At 56.5% G+C, this 14644-nt stretch overlaps 2 protein-coding genes across 3 annotated transcripts; both read left to right on the top strand.

Annotated features, from left to right (window-relative positions):
- Positions 1–1309: 1309 nt before the first annotated feature.
- ODAD4 (outer dynein arm docking complex subunit 4) lies at positions 1310–9232 on the top strand. Its single transcript, XM_065749087.1, has 12 exons — positions 1310–1417; positions 1521–1652; positions 1956–2109; positions 3955–4016; positions 4726–4882; positions 5743–5967; positions 6244–6451; positions 7275–7361; positions 7524–7720; positions 7884–7984; positions 8272–8350; positions 9075–9232. The coding sequence occupies exons 1-12, from the start codon at positions 1310–1312 to the stop codon at positions 9230–9232; spliced, it is 1668 nt and encodes a 555-aa protein (XP_065605159.1).
- Positions 9233–9475: 243 nt separating this feature from the next.
- Positions 9476–13020, top strand: CNP (2',3'-cyclic nucleotide 3' phosphodiesterase). 2 transcript variants are annotated; one of them, XM_065749091.1, is made up of 4 exons: positions 9476–9582; positions 10506–11175; positions 11646–11782; positions 12165–13020. In XM_065749091.1, exons 1-4 carry the CDS (start codon positions 9580–9582, stop codon positions 12615–12617), a joined length of 1263 nt encoding a protein of 420 aa, XP_065605163.1. In that variant the 5' UTR covers positions 9476–9579; the 3' UTR covers positions 12618–13020. The 2 variants fall into 2 exon arrangements, with proteins under 2 accessions (XP_065605163.1, XP_065605164.1); XM_065749092.1 differs by having other exon boundaries at positions 9480–9582; positions 10511–11175.
- Positions 13021–14644: the final 1624 nt, after the last annotated feature.

The raw sequence follows: 14644 nt of genomic DNA, 5'->3' as shown, positions 1-14644 counted from the left end.
GTTGCCTGAGCGGCGCCCGCGCGCCCATTGGTCGCCGCCGGTGGGGCGCGCCCGCGCGGCCTTGTGGGAGTCGTAGTTCCGCCCCCCGCCACCGCCCCCCCGCGCGCGGCCGTGAACCCCTCCTCGGGACCGCGCAGACGTCAGCCTCGAGCGCGGGGCCGAGGCCGCACCGCCTCCGGCACCGCCACCCCCCGACACACGGCCGGGACACGAGCTCGCGTCCCCGCCCGGCCCGTGCTGCTTCTTCTGCTCGCCAGTAACGCTCAGCGCCTTTTCTGCTATTTCCGACCTGTTACTGCGGCACGAATCTATCAGCGCTGGAGTGAAACGCTCTGGGGTGACTCCTCAGACCAATGCGGTCATCACAAGTTGGTTCCAGACCCTTTCCCTTTCTGACAGACATAGGGACTGTCAGACCGCCGCCTCCCGCAGCAGGGTCTGTGTCACTGCCCACCCACGGCCTTCCTCCCCATCCCGCGGGGAGCGCAGCCCAGGAGCGGCAGCTTTCGTTCTGCCGGTGGTGAGGATACAGCCCACGCTGTGCACGGAGCAGTGTCGGGACGGACAGAGCCGCTCCCACTACTGAGTCACTTCGCTGGAACAAATTGCTACAAACATTCATCTTATCAGGACCTCATCCAAGGCCAAAATAAAGTCAAGTCGAAGGATGCTGATGGGAGGAGAACCAGAAGATTCTCTCATTCCTCAGTGCTGCTGTCCGGGATCGGATGCTGCAGAGTGCCGTGAGCTCGCAGCGGTGCTGACCACCCGAGGCAGTGGGCACCGCCCGCAGCCCAGCATAGCCCTGCCCCGGCCGGCACACGGCAGCGCCGGGACCCAACACCGCTTCTGCGGAGCACTGATGAAACTCTGCATTCCCACTCTCTTTACGGCTGCGCCTCCAGCGCCGGCGTCGGCAAACACAGCCTAAGAACCGATCCCGAGCCAGCACCTGTTCGCCCCGGGCTGACCTGGATGGCTCAGTAAGGACCACGCGGAACGCACCACGAGTGCCGGTGCGAAGCCGCAGCTGGGATCGGCCTGCACGAGTCGTGCGAGCCACGTGTTTCCTGCCCGTGGCCGCAGGGCACGCCGCGTGAGCCACCCACCCGCACTTACACCGCCCCCAGGGGCGGGGACATCCCGCCTGCCAGGACCCAGCCGAGCCCGCTGGGAGCTGCCAGGACCAGCGCCCGCCCCGCAGCGCTCCAGGACCTCGGTGGCGTCACCGCGTGGGCGGGGCTTATGTCGTGCCGGAAGTGACGCTGTTGCCCGGCAGCCGTTGCCAAGCGATGGCATCGGGTGCGCCATGGCGGAGGGCCCCGCGCTGATCGGGACCTTCCCGGGCTTCATGAGCGAGGGAACGCTGCTGTACCGGCGGGGCGAGTACGGCAAGGCCCTGTCCTGCTTCAACAACGTGAGGGCCCGGGGGCTAAAAATGGGGGTCTTATTCTCACCCATCACCCGATGCGCGCGAGTGTTCTGCGCGCGGTACCGGCACCGCGTGCTCTTCCTTCCAGGCGCTGCAGCTGAGAGCAGGGGACAAGCACGGCCTCGTTGCCCGCTCACGGTGTCACCTGAGGCTTGGAGACATGGAGAACTCCCTGAAGGATGCTGAAGCATCTCTCCAAAATGACAAAATGTTCTCTGAGGTAAATGGCGCGGAGCTGCAGGGCAGGGGCAGCTCTGCTGTCTGTGGGGAGCGCGATGCCATGGTCCTCACAGAGCCCTTCAGGTGAGGGATGCTCTGTGCCACAGACACCGTGCTCCTCTGCAGTGCTTCCAGAGGTGTGGAAGTGCTCAGTCCTCTGAGTAAGAGCTCCAGGATTAGATTTTATTGTATTTATTGTCTGCATAAGCCCTGGGTAGGGCTTGTACTTCGGCCTAGGAGAGGGTTGCTTGGACGCTCTGAAGAATAGATGGTTGGGTTTTTTCCTCTTCAAATGTCTTTTCAGGGGCTTTACCAAAAAGCTGAGACGTTATATACCATGGGTGACTTTGAATTTGCTCTGGTGTTCTATCACCGAGGCCACAAACTACGCCCAGAGCGCCAGAAGTTCAGGCTGGGCATCCAGAAATCCCACGAGGCAATCATCAACTGCATTGGAAGTAAGAAGTTCCCTTTTCTCAGTGCCTGCAGGCATGGCTGGAGCTGCTCATGGTATTTTATCATCAGCTGTTAACTCAACATGCTTCCTAACCCAGTGACAGCAGTTTCTTTGGATTTCCTGAGCTCCAAAAACAGCACATCCCCATTCTCCTCTCTCTCTTCTTTTTTTTTGTGTGTGTATCTGAATGCCTCTTCACCCACAGTGTCTAATAACTTCAGAGATGGGAATTGTGACCCCAGCACTTATTTCTAAAGTCACTATGACAATGCTCTGAATGCAGAATAAAGCAGCACACCTGCTTATGGCCCTACTGATTACAGAATCTGTTTTGAGCTCTTTATCCTAGTGTTAAAAGTTTATAATGAAATCTGCCCAGCTACCTTCCCAAGATCCTGATTTTCTTCCAATTCACATTGCGTAAGAGCAGTGAAACTGTTGACTATTGCAACTGCTTTCATAATTTCTGTTGTAAATCAGAGCACTGAGTCCTGCAAGCGACAGGAAAGGCCAAGGACCCGGCGATGTTTAGAACAAGTGGAAAACTTTTCCCTTACTTTTTCTTCTAGCATTTCTCTCAAGTGCAGGCAAGCACGGCCAACACCTGCACGCACTCCCAGGCACACAGACACGCTCAGCTGGGGCTGGCTCTGTGGTTGAGTGGCTTATCACATGCAAACAGCAACCTGTGCACAGCTTGCAAGGCCATTGCAAAACCTGCTGGGACAGTCAGAAACAGCTCAGGTGGATCCTCCAGCCCAGCAGCCTGTGCCATCAGGGAGCTGGGACACACCCTGCCTGCACACCCCACACAGGCCTTGATCCCACAGATAACGTTGCTACCTCACCTTGAAATCGCTTTCAGAGTTTCAGCCCACCTCCAGAGCTGCAGATTGGCATTGAGCCCCAGCTGCACGGCAGCCAGCAGCAGCTCCTCCGTATGTGACACATTCAAAAAGGCAGATAGAGCAATTTTCCAGGTCTGGTTTACTTTCCTCTGTTACTGCTGCTTTCTTAGTCCAGTGCAAACACTGAGACACCTTCACAACTCACAGTGGAAATGCTTGTCGTGCTTGACATGCTGAGCTGAATGCTTTAAATGCCTTCCAGCATCTGGACTGTATAGAAATGAACAGAATTAAAGCCAAGAGGTGTTCTAAACGTTTGGTAGCTCCTCAGTGCAGGGGAACAGAAGCAAGGAGACACACTAGTGTTAGTTCTAGATGTTTGCTATGTGTATATATACATGAATGGGGTACATCCCCAACACCACTTTACCAAGTGTGCATGGCATACCTGCACTGTGAGCATTGGCACATGGCTGATCTTGCTGGAGGAAATGCATCCACAGCAGCATTTGAAGCTGCTTCCTTCCTTCTGACCACACCAAAACAAAGAGCTGTTTTTTCCCCCCATCTCTTCACTGTGACAGTGGGCTCTGAAAAGCAGAAGTGAAAATATAACAGGAATTCATTGTTCAGTGCACAAAATCTTTGGAGCAGTTCTCTGAAATATTGCCACACTTATAAGCTTTCCTTCCACTTTAAAATTCCCTTTTATTTCCTTTCTCTGCATGTGGGATACAGCACATCTCTGTAGGAAACGTGCCCTGTGATAGGAGCCCCGTGGTACCATGCAGAAATAGTAATTACAATTCAGAGAAGAGCTATATCTGTGAGCTGCAATTCCTGCTTAAAGGACACAGCAACATTCACAGATTTCACATGAAGAAAGCTCTACTTGTAACAGGACGTTTCAGGCTTCACACATTTACAATCATTTTAAATTCTAAAGCTCCTCTACTGCAGTTCTTGAGCACTAACAAGCGTTTTCTCTGTATTTGCAGATCCATCCTCAGTTAAACTGGAGAACAAGGAGGATCTCTGCTTTATAAGCAGACAGGCAGAGGTACAGTGTGAAGAGCTCGTGGCCCAGAAGTTAACTAGAGCTGTTATAATGCTGTTATGTTCTGGAACACACACAGCATCAGTGGCTGCTGCAGCAGTGTGGATGGGGAGGCACATCCTGAGCATACAGAGCAAACTAATGCATCATGAGGATTTTTATGTACATGCCTTTAGTGCAGCTGTGGCTCAATCCACACAGAACAGAAAGGAGAAGGCAGAAGGGCAGGGAAGAGCAACTGATGGGAAACAAAGCCCCATTTGAAGCTCCTCTCACAGCCCGAGGGGTGCTCCTATTGCATGTTGCTGACCACCCAGCAAAGGCTAATGAGTAACAGCACTGAGGTCAGAGCCAGGGTACACTCACCCGCAGTGTTTGCCTTGGTCTTACCTGCTGTTTGAGGTTCACAGTTCTGATAGCGGACACTTTCTCAATTGCTTAATTTTGCGGTGCTCCTCTGAGGTGCCACGTTCCCCTTCGCAGGCCATGCAGTGAGTGCTCGTTGCTTTCTTTCAGCTGGAATTGTGGGTAGCTTGTGGTATAAATAATTTGCACACGGGAGCCTAAAAGCTCTCTGTGAGACACTGACTTCTTGCTTTTATTTAAAGAGACTTGACGTACGCTGAGGGTCAGCACTTCCAGAAGCCAATCCCTCCTGATAATCCCAGTGTACCCCAGCAGTCTTGCCAAACTTGTTTTTTTCTTGCTGTAGGGCAAAAAAGCAGATCAGAAACTCCAAATCAAACTGACCAAGGATCAGAAGTGCACAAAGAGACAGGAGCCTGCAAGGAACCAAAAAACGGAGCGGCAGCTTCTTGAAGAGCTCTATGCTGACAAGGCCTACCTGGAAAAGCTGCTCAAGGATGAAGGTTTTCTCCATTGTATTCAGTTAAATGTCCCTCCTATGCAGGAGCTTCCCTTTTATATTCTGACCACTGCTCACACTTAGCTCAGAGCTCACACAGCCCATAGCATTTGCAGTGTCCAAACAGTTCAGGTGTCTTTGGAACCAGATCCAATATTCAGAGCTCTCTCTGAAGGTGTTTCCTTCTTTCAACCACAGCGATCTGTGCTGAGGAAATCAAAAGCAGCACCATTACAAATTACTTAATTTCTGGCACGATGTTAAACTCCACTCACATTTGCATTAAGTGCAAAGTGCTACTAATGAAACTTCCTCACTCACTTGGTTATAAGTGCTAAGAACAAGATACAGGATTCAGAAAAGTGCCTTATTTTAGAGCTAGGTGGAAAGGTGATTCCCATTTAATCTTTTGGGGTTTTTTTCCCCACTTCCAGGAAACCATTTACCTAGCAACAGAGGAGCAATTAAGAATTCAGCCTATTCATAAATTTATGGTATTGCCAGCATTAATAATATATAAAAGCCATCTTGTTTCCAGCCATGTAATATTCCTCTCAATTTCCCCAGCATTTAAAGTGCCATCTGAGTGCAGGAGTCCCATCTGATTGCTCTGCCCAGGAGGGCCCAGGGCTGCCCCCATTACTGTGCTGCCTCTTCAGCTGCTGCCTTCAGAGAAGGTAGCAGTGCAGGAGCTGGGAACACAGCAGCTTTAGCTCACCAGGAGAATTTTCTCTAATTTCCCACCCGATCACATCCGTTCTGAAGGGCATTAATTGCAGTACTTTGTCAGAGCAGAACGTTCACAAACAGCCCAGAGATCTGAAGCTTCATCCATTGTATGCTGTGATGCTCTCCTCTTTTCAGATTTGATGAAGAGCGTCACAAAGCAGGGGATCAAAGTGGAGGACATGGTGCTGAGTGGCATTGCCTACCTGGACACACGTGCTGAGTTCTGGCAGCAGCAGAAGCCCATCTATGCCCGAGTGAGGGAGCGAGAGCTCAGGCAGCAGAATTGGACCAGAGAGAAGAAACCGAAACCAGCCGAGATGGCAAGATACATTGCGAAGAGTATGGAGGACATTGATATGCGTACGTGTCCTGGCTGGAAACAGTAAGAAAGCAATGAGTGGTGCTTGTAATTATTTGCTGTAACAAACACAGGCCAGGACTACACACAGGTGGTTCTTGGAAGCACACCATAGATTGAATGCAGGACTGTTGGATGTGCCTGGGGGGTTAGGGGCCCCCACCCTTCCTTGAGGAATTTTGAGGCTTTCCCGGAGGTTTACATAGCTGCACTTGGCCTTAGCTCCCCAGAACTGCTGTGCCTGCACACCAGCGCTGAACCTCTCTCTTTGTCTCCAGTGCTGACTGGCAACTCTCCCAAAGAAAGCTGCAAGAAAGCAGAGCGTGTGCTGAAAGCAATACAGGGATGGCCGGAGGATGAAGTTCCCAACAAGAACGAGCTGATTGGGAACCTCCACAGCTGCATTGGCAATGCCCAGTTTGAGATGGGGCAGATGGAGGCAGCCCTGGAAAGCCACAAAATGGATCTGGAGTTTGCCAGGCAGAAGTAAGTGCTGCGAAGTTGAGATGCTGCCTGCAGAGGAAGGTGCCTCTGTGTTTCAGCATCTGGCAGCGCTGTAATTCACCGGGACATTTACCGGGCAGTGCGCGTGGGAGCGGAGCAGAGCAGTGCACGCGTCCCGGGCTCAGCGCGCTGCCCTGGGAGGGTCGGACCCGGGGCCGCAATGAGGGGCTGTGCTACATCCCAAACCTCGGCAGGTTTTCTGGCGGACAGGAGCGCAGCATCGCCGAGGAGCACTCGCCCTCTGGTGGCTGTTAATGGCCGGCACAGCAGACGCAGAGCACCGCTGCTCTGCTTCCGACGGCTTTTCCGTTTGCCAGGCGCGGGTAGCCAAGGAGGGCCGCTTCCAGGGCTGGGAATGGGACTAATTAAGGAATAAAATTAAAGTCTGTAGGCTTATTATAGAAGGAGCTGCCTGTGGCGTGGGGTAACGGCTCATTCGGAGCACTGGGAAAGGACTTGTTAGCAGGAGGTGGCACCGAGAGTGCTCGCATCCCCGTGGCAGTGCACTCCTGGACAGCAGCGCTGGGAGCTGAGAGTGGTGGGGAACCCCGTGGGAAACTGAGGCAAAGAAAAGACTTTCATGAGGGCTCCCGGGTTTACACACAGAGGAACAAACGCGGGAGCGAGGCGGTTTTCCCCGTGGCAGCTGCAGTGGCCATAGATGAAAATAAACACTTTGGTTTCGTGAGCTCCAGTCTGGCACGGCTGCTCTGCCCCCCAGCGCTGCCCTCTGCGTTCTGTCGGGGCTGGAAAGCACCGCCAGGAACAAGGATGCTTCAACTCTGCGACGTTCCTCTTCCTGCAGCCATCTCCCTGATGCCATATCCAGAGCCCTCGACAACATTGGCAGAGTTCATGCCCGGACCGGCGCGCTCCAGCAGGCGATCGACGCGTACGTGGAGGTGGTGGTGGATTTCGGTTTGCTCTGACTGCAGGAGCTGTGAATTTGTTCATGACAACAACTGCAACTCTTTGTTTCTGGATTCAGTGGTTGAGAGGATAACTGCACGTGGGTGAGACCCAGTGAAGTTTGTCTTCCTCGCTCTGCTTGCAGCTGGGAGGAGAAAATTCCAATGGTGAAATCCAGCGTGGAGAAGACGTGGCTGCTCCATGAGATCGGCCGCTGTTACCTCGAGCTCGGGAAAGCTGAGGAAGCTCAGGACTATGGAGAGAGGTCCCTGCAGTCCGCGCTGGAGGAGGGAGATGCTGAGTGGCAGCTCCACGCGGGCGTGCTGGTAGCACAAGCACAGGGTACAGACGTCACGGTGCATTTTGCTGGGAGGAGGAAGCTGCCCGTTGTGGTTGGCACCTCAATGAGAGCTCCCAAAGCTGCTGCTCGGGTTGAGGTCTCTCTCAGGAGCCTTGCTTGGCCAACAGTTGGGTAACAATAGGTGTTTTCATTATTTTCTTACAGAAAAGCTGAAGGACTACTGGTCTGCAATTATCAACTTTGAAAAAGCGCTTGAGAAGGCAAAGCTTGTCCAGAGCCACGCTGCTCAGAAGGCCATCACTGCTGTGAGTGACTGCCGGGGGGGGAGGATGGGGCAGGGCTGCAAGGATGCGTCCTGCCAACAGGAGCCATCCCTACACAACCAACTGCTGTGCTCTGGGAGCACTCGGTGTGTCCTGGAGGACGGAGGTGTGTGGGGTGGGGTGCTAACGGCTGCCAGCACTGCACACCGAGTGGAGTGCCTTGGTGTGAAGGCAGGAAGGGAGCAGTGACAGCAGAGGTCAGAGGAAAACGGGAGCAGTATGCATGCTGTGTGTCTGGTGCTTTACTAAGAGCCCACATCGCTTCTCAGGCTTTGGATAACGTGAGCAGGAGCTTCATCAAAGACCTAAAGGAAAGAGAAAGAGAAATGGAAGTTCACACTCCCAGAGGTAATTGTCACCTCGAGTTCTGCACCACATAAACGTGAGAATTCCCCACTTCCCTTTCCTGGATGGAAACGGAGCACTCTGTGCCCAGGTAGAGAGCAGCTGTGTTTCTGGACCCCATGCACGTGCTGCTGTAGGGACCCATCTGTGTGGGATCCCGTAGCACACGTAGAATTCATAGCTCCTTTTTTTTTTTTTGATGGTGAGGTTTAAATGTTAAGGACAGAAGTGGAGGAGCCTGGCTCTGCTCCTCAGCACTGCCCACGTCAGCAGCTGCAGAGAGCAGCTCCAGTGCCAGGAATGCAGAGTGGTGGGCAAGAGTCAGACCGTGACCGTGGAAGCAGCTGTGAACAGAGGGGGGCACAGTGCTGAGGCCTCCAGAACCTCGGCAGCGTTCCAGAGTGCACATAACAGAGTGCACTCATTCCCCATCACCACTTCAGTGGCGATGCATGTGGCTGAGACCTGCAGCACGGAGCAGGACGTCACCTGCAGCTCCGAGGCAGAGAGCTCTGCAAACCCAGAGCAAAAGCCAGCGGTTCACAGCACAGAGATGGGGCCGAGCAGCCCCCGAGGGGCATCCCACGGTCACCCGGGCAGAGGATGCAACTCCGCGAGACACAGAGCGGTGGGGGAGGGGGGGCAGGAGCCGTTCTCCCCTCGCAGCCCGCGGGTGCTCGGTGCTGGATCTCACTCTAAGATTTCCTCCCCCCCCTCTCCCCCCCAGATCACGATTTCCGCGGTGAAAACACAGAAGATGACAACTCCGAGGACGCAGAGGGACGGGCAAGTGAGCAAAGCTTAGAGAACCAGAGGGGAGAAAAAGACGGTGCCGAGAGGGATAAGGAACAAAGGAACGAGAGAAGCGCTACACAAGCAAAATGAAAAAGGAGCAAAGAAGAGAGCGGCAAAGGAGAGGAAGAGGGGAGCGAAAGAGAGGGAGAAGAAATGGGAGACGATGAAAGAAAGCGGTTTGATTTCCTGAGCGGTTAAAATAAAATGTGCAAAGCTCTGCATCCACACAGCGCTGCTCCATCCCATCAGCGCCGGCGCCCGCGGCAGAAGGAGCGCTCCCGGGGCCGGGCACCCACCGGCACCGCCCGCCCCACGCAGGCGCGGCCTCGGGCGGTCCCGGGAGGGGGCGATGCTATGAAAGGGGCGGCGGTGCCGCCCGCCCCACAGCCGCACTCCCGCTCCGCATCGGCGGCCGCCCCGGAGCCGCTGCCCTCACCATGGTAAGTGCGGGGCCGGGGCAGCCCGAGGCGGTGCGGGACGGAGCCCGGGGCGGGGGGCAGCGGATTGGGGGGGGGGGGAACCTGAGCCGCGCTGCCCCTTCGCCGCCCCTTCCCCTCGTGGGGCTCCGTCGGGGCGCGGAGGGGTCCGGAGCGGCCGCGGGGACAGCGGGGCTCTGTGGGACGGAGCTCCGCTCAATCGGGGATTGTTCCCCCGCGGCTCTGAGCCGCCATTGTCCCGCGCCGCCGCGCGGCTCCGTCGCATAAAGGAGCGCTTTCTCCGCGGGTTTGGCCGTCGAACAATGGGACCTGGGGCTGTTCTCTATTATTGTTCTTTTGTTCGCGCGTTTGAAAAGCGGCTCAGTGCCGTCCGCCCGCAGCTGCCCCGGGCAGAACGGCGGCCCCGGGCACGGCCGAGCCCCGCAGCCGAGGGGCGATGGGACCCCGACCCCACCGGGAGCGGTGCGTCGCCCCCTTCGGAGCGGGGATCCCCGGGGCGGGCGGTGCTCCCACGCGACCCTGAGCGCTCCGGAGCCGATCCCCGCGTCCCGGAGCCGGGAGCAGAGGATGGAGAAGTGCCGCTCAGAGCCGCAGTGCCCGCGCCCGCTTTCACTTTCGTGTTCGGCGGCGGTGGGAGGAGCGCGGAGCGGCCGTTCCGCGTTGGGAGCCCCGGGCCGGGCAGCAGCGGGGGGGCCCCGGGAGCACCGCGGCGAACACCTCCGGCGGGGATCGCTTCGGCGCTGCGGGCGGAGCTGCGGTGTTGGACGGCGCTTCGGGCTCCGTTCGCCCCCTCGGGCCGCGGCCGCTCCGCGCTGTGACGGTGACGGTTTCCCTTTCGCTCCGCGCGGTCCGGGTCCCCCCCCCCCCCACGGCCACGCGCTCGCACCGCAGGACCTTCAGAGCGGTATTTTGTGCTTGAATTTCAGAACAGAGGTTTCTCGAAGAAGAGTCACCCATTCCTACCTAAAATATTTAGAAAAATGTCTTCTCAGTCGGCGAAAGAAAGGCCCGAGAGCTTGCGGTTCCCCTTCCTGGACGATGAAGACACCATCTCCACGCTCAAAGAGTCCAAAACCTTCTTCATCCTCAGAGGTCTCCCCGGCAGTGGGAAGTCCACTCTCGCTCAGGCGATTCAGGAGCGGTACAGAGACGCCTGCAAAGTCATCGCCGTCGAGAGCTACAAAATCACTCCTGGGGTACGGAGCAGCGTCCCCGAAGAGTACTCCAAAGTGGATGAGGCTCTGGTTGACTATTGCAAACGAGATATCAGCGTTATCGTTTTGGACGACACTCACCATGAGAGGGAACGACTGGAACAAATCTTTGACATTGCTGACAAATACCGCTACAAAGTCATCTTTGCTGAACCCAAAACGCAGTGGAGGATGGATTGCTCACAGCTTAAGGATAAGAATCAGTGGAAACTGACGGCGGAAGACCTGAAGAAGATGAAGCCGAGCTTGGAGAAGGAGTTTCTACCCATGTATTTTGGGTGGTTCCTGAGCAAGAGAAGCTCCGAGATCCTGAGGAAGGCCGGCCAGGTCTTCTTGGATGAGCTTGGAAGTCTCAAAGCCTTCAAAAAGGAGAGCAAATTCTGTATGTACAGATGGATCTCACCACGTTCCTCCTCCCGGTGCATCCCCAACGCTCAGCAAACACAGCACGCTGGGTCTGCTCACGCAGTGCTGCTTTTAGTGAAGGTCGGCAGCAGTGAGAGCTGTGCAGGGATCCCGAGCTCTGCTCTCCACAGCTGCTGACATTGCTTTCATGACTGAGAGTGAAAGGAAGTTTTCCGTGGGAGTGGGTTCAAGCACTGAGGCCGTGGGGGGGAGGGCGGTGTTGCCCGGTGGTGCCTGAGGAGCAGATGTGGTCGCAGCTCACTTTGCCCCTCTGGGATTTCTGTAGCACTGAGGGTGGGCCGGGGCAGAACTGTCCGCATCCCGGGAGGAAGGAGAGGAGGGGACTGCAGTGAGGAGATGGGGCACAAAGCACGAGTGGGTGAAGGAAGCTGAGACGGGGCTTAATTCGAGGGATCCTTCTTTCATCCTAACGTTCTGTATTTGCAGTTACTTCTGAGGATCCCAAAATAAAAATAGATCTGACCAGCTACTTCGTGAAGAGGCCGCCCGGGGTCCTGCACTGCACCACCAGGTACACCGACTTCGGGAAAGCAGCGGGGGCCGAGGAGTACGCGCAGCAGGAGGTGAGTGCGAGTGCTGCGGCCCCGGGTCCCCCCCGTTCCCCTGGAGACCCCCTCCCATCCGGAGCTCTGTGGGGAGGGGGGGGAGGCAGCTTTGCACACAGCTCAATCTGCAGGGACGTGTGTGCCCCCGTGGCCCACGCAATAGAGAAGCGATGGGTGCGGGAGAGCCGCTCACCCCCCCCCGTCCCCATCCCCTCCGCCCCACGCGCTGCGCTCCGCAGCGCTCCGAGTGCCGCCGCTGTCCAACGTAGCTCGGTTTGAATGGCGGCAGATGATGGATTTACACCTCCAAATCGCTGAGCGCCCGGAGGAGCGGGGCTGTGTGCAGGAGGGGGCCCTCAGCGCGCGGCTCTGACCTGTGCCCCTCTCCCCCCCCCCCCAGGCTGTGAGGGCTTCCTACGGCAAAGGCTTCACCCTGTCCATTTCTGCTCTGTTTGTCACGACGAAAACCGTCGGCGCTCGAGTGGAGCTGAGCGAACAGCAGCTGCTGCTGTGGCCCGCGGATGCTGATAAGGTCCAGGCCACCGACAGCCTCCCCCGGGGCAGCCGTGCTCACATCACCCTCGGCTGCGCCAGCGGCGTCGAAGCCGTCCAAACCGGGATCGATCTCCTGGAGTTTGTGAAACTGGAGAAGGCAGGGAACAAAGGGGATGAAGTGGGGGAAATCGGAGGAGGGAAACTGCAGTATTTCGGTAACGGTATGTGGATGCTCGTCCTGTCCAAAAAGATCGATGTGAGGGCGATATTCTCAGGTTATTATGGAAAAGGAAAACTCGTACCCACGCAGAGCACCAACAAACGCGGCTCTGCGTTCAGCTCCTGCACCATCATCTGAGGGCACGTGGGGCTCTCCCCTTTTGTTTTTAAAAGGCAAATAACTTGGTAACCTTTAAAACTGTAAAGAGAAATAATTGTACCTTTACTAAGCAAACCCTTCCGCCCACCTCAGTACGAAACAGCTCTGGGGAGATCTTATCGGCCTCGGGAAGAAAACAAGCAGCTCCAGGGGAACTGCCCCGTAGCCCTCAGTAACCGGGGTGCTGCTGCGTGTAACGGGGGAAGCAGCTCTCGTGGGGCTCTGCTTGTTTTCTTCCTCCGAGGAGGATCTCGTGTCGTCTTTTATAACTTCCCTATGAACCACAATCGTTAGATCTGTACACGTCAGTACTTCATGATGGAGCAGTGGCAGCCGGAGCCCGAACAGAGCTGCTCTGAAGCCCCATGAGCTGCGTGATGGCCCACCCCCGCTCCCAGCAGACACACAGCAGTGCTGGGAGCTGCACTGGGAGCTGGGAGCCACGCTCCCTCACAGCTCTTCGCTCCAGAGGAGCAGTTCCCATCGGCAGCGGCCGTTGGGGCACCCGGAGCCATCAGTGTCCCACCCCACCCGGTGCCGTTCGCGTGCAGAGCTCTCAGTGCGGTGCCCCGTGGTGTCTTTGAGCCAACGACTGCAGATGTGGGCAGAGAAAAGCTCAGAGATGGCACCACGCGCAGGGAGCTGCAGGACGGCAGCAGAGCTGTGGGGAGCAGCACTGCCTCGGGGGGAGTGGGAGAGATGAACTGACGTCTTTTCCATCTTATTTTGTAGGAACTAAGATCGTGTCCGGAGTACAGAGCTGTACTTCATGCCAGGTTTACTAGTTTTAGCTAATGCCCTGAATGGATGGAAGTAACACTGTAATTTAGGAAGTAAAGGAGGTTTTGTAACTGCGTAACCAGAGTCTGCTCCAGCCCGGACCCCGGGCTGGGAGGGAGTTAATGACAGAGCACTGCCGTTATTAAGGTGCTTCATTAAAGCTCACGTTTTGTTCATTTGCCGCTCAGCAGAGCGCGGTCACTGCTTCGTAACTCAGAGCCCAACTAACAGCTCCAGCTCAGGACGGCGCTTAACGCCGCGGTAACAAACGCGAGCGCTCAGTGCGGCTCCGGGGCACGGAAACGATGACAATGAATCCCCATTGCATCGCCACCGAAACAAAGCGCGGACGCTCCGAGTGCCGCCCGTCCTTCGCTGCCAAACGGGCGACGGCGGCACCGGTGCGGATCAGCCCCGCACCGCTCCCGCACCGCTCCCGCACCGCTCCCGCTCCGCTCCCGCCCCTCGGAGCCGCTGTCCCCGCAGCGCTGCGGTGTCGGTTCCGCGGCGGCTGAAGAACGGCAGCGACGCGGTCCTCACTGACGGCTTTATTGGTTTGTACAGCATATACAGTTCATAATAAAGTTAAACCCATTGCATACGGTTTTTGCTTCGGTCTGCGATATCCGCCATAGAAACACACGGGTGTGGGTTACACCGAACGGAGTAAACAACAAACAGTCACATCTGTACTGCTCACATCCCAGAAAGGAAAGGGGGCCGACGAGGGGCAGTGCTCCCATGGCTGTGGGGCAAAGGGCAGCGGGGCTGAGCACCCACGTGTGACAGCACCCACCCAGAATGTGCTCACACTGCAGTCAGCATTCAGAGTTGGGGGTGGGATCAATAGGGCAGCACAGAGTGCAGTGCCCTCTCCAAGTCAGCATCGCATCCCCCTCCCCAGCGGAGCGACGCAGTGCGGCTGCCCGTGATTCAGCCCCTGCTCCTGGGAAGCAGATCCCACAGGGAACGCTCCGGGAGCAGAGAGGTCCCTCACACCTGAACACTGCACTGCTCGCAGGGGGCAGAAGGGCCATCCGCAGCCGTCCTTTCCACTGCAGGACAGGGAGGGGACAAGGCACACGAGGGGACGAAGCCCATCCACTCGAAGACAAGTGGACATCTCTCGCTATTAAACCAAGGAAGCAACGTTGAAGGACCAGCAGAGCTCGGACACTTTTGGTCATTCCATGGTCTGAGTGCCCCGGTGAGCACAGCCCTCCCCG

The sequence above is a fragment of the Cyrtonyx montezumae genome, unplaced genomic scaffold (genome assembly GCF_038088225.1).
Source record: "Cyrtonyx montezumae isolate F1298 unplaced genomic scaffold, pur_monq_1.0 scaffold_58, whole genome shotgun sequence".
NCBI lineage: Eukaryota > Metazoa > Chordata > Aves > Galliformes > Odontophoridae > Cyrtonyx > Cyrtonyx montezumae.
This window is presented reverse-complemented; position numbering and strand designations above follow the sequence as displayed.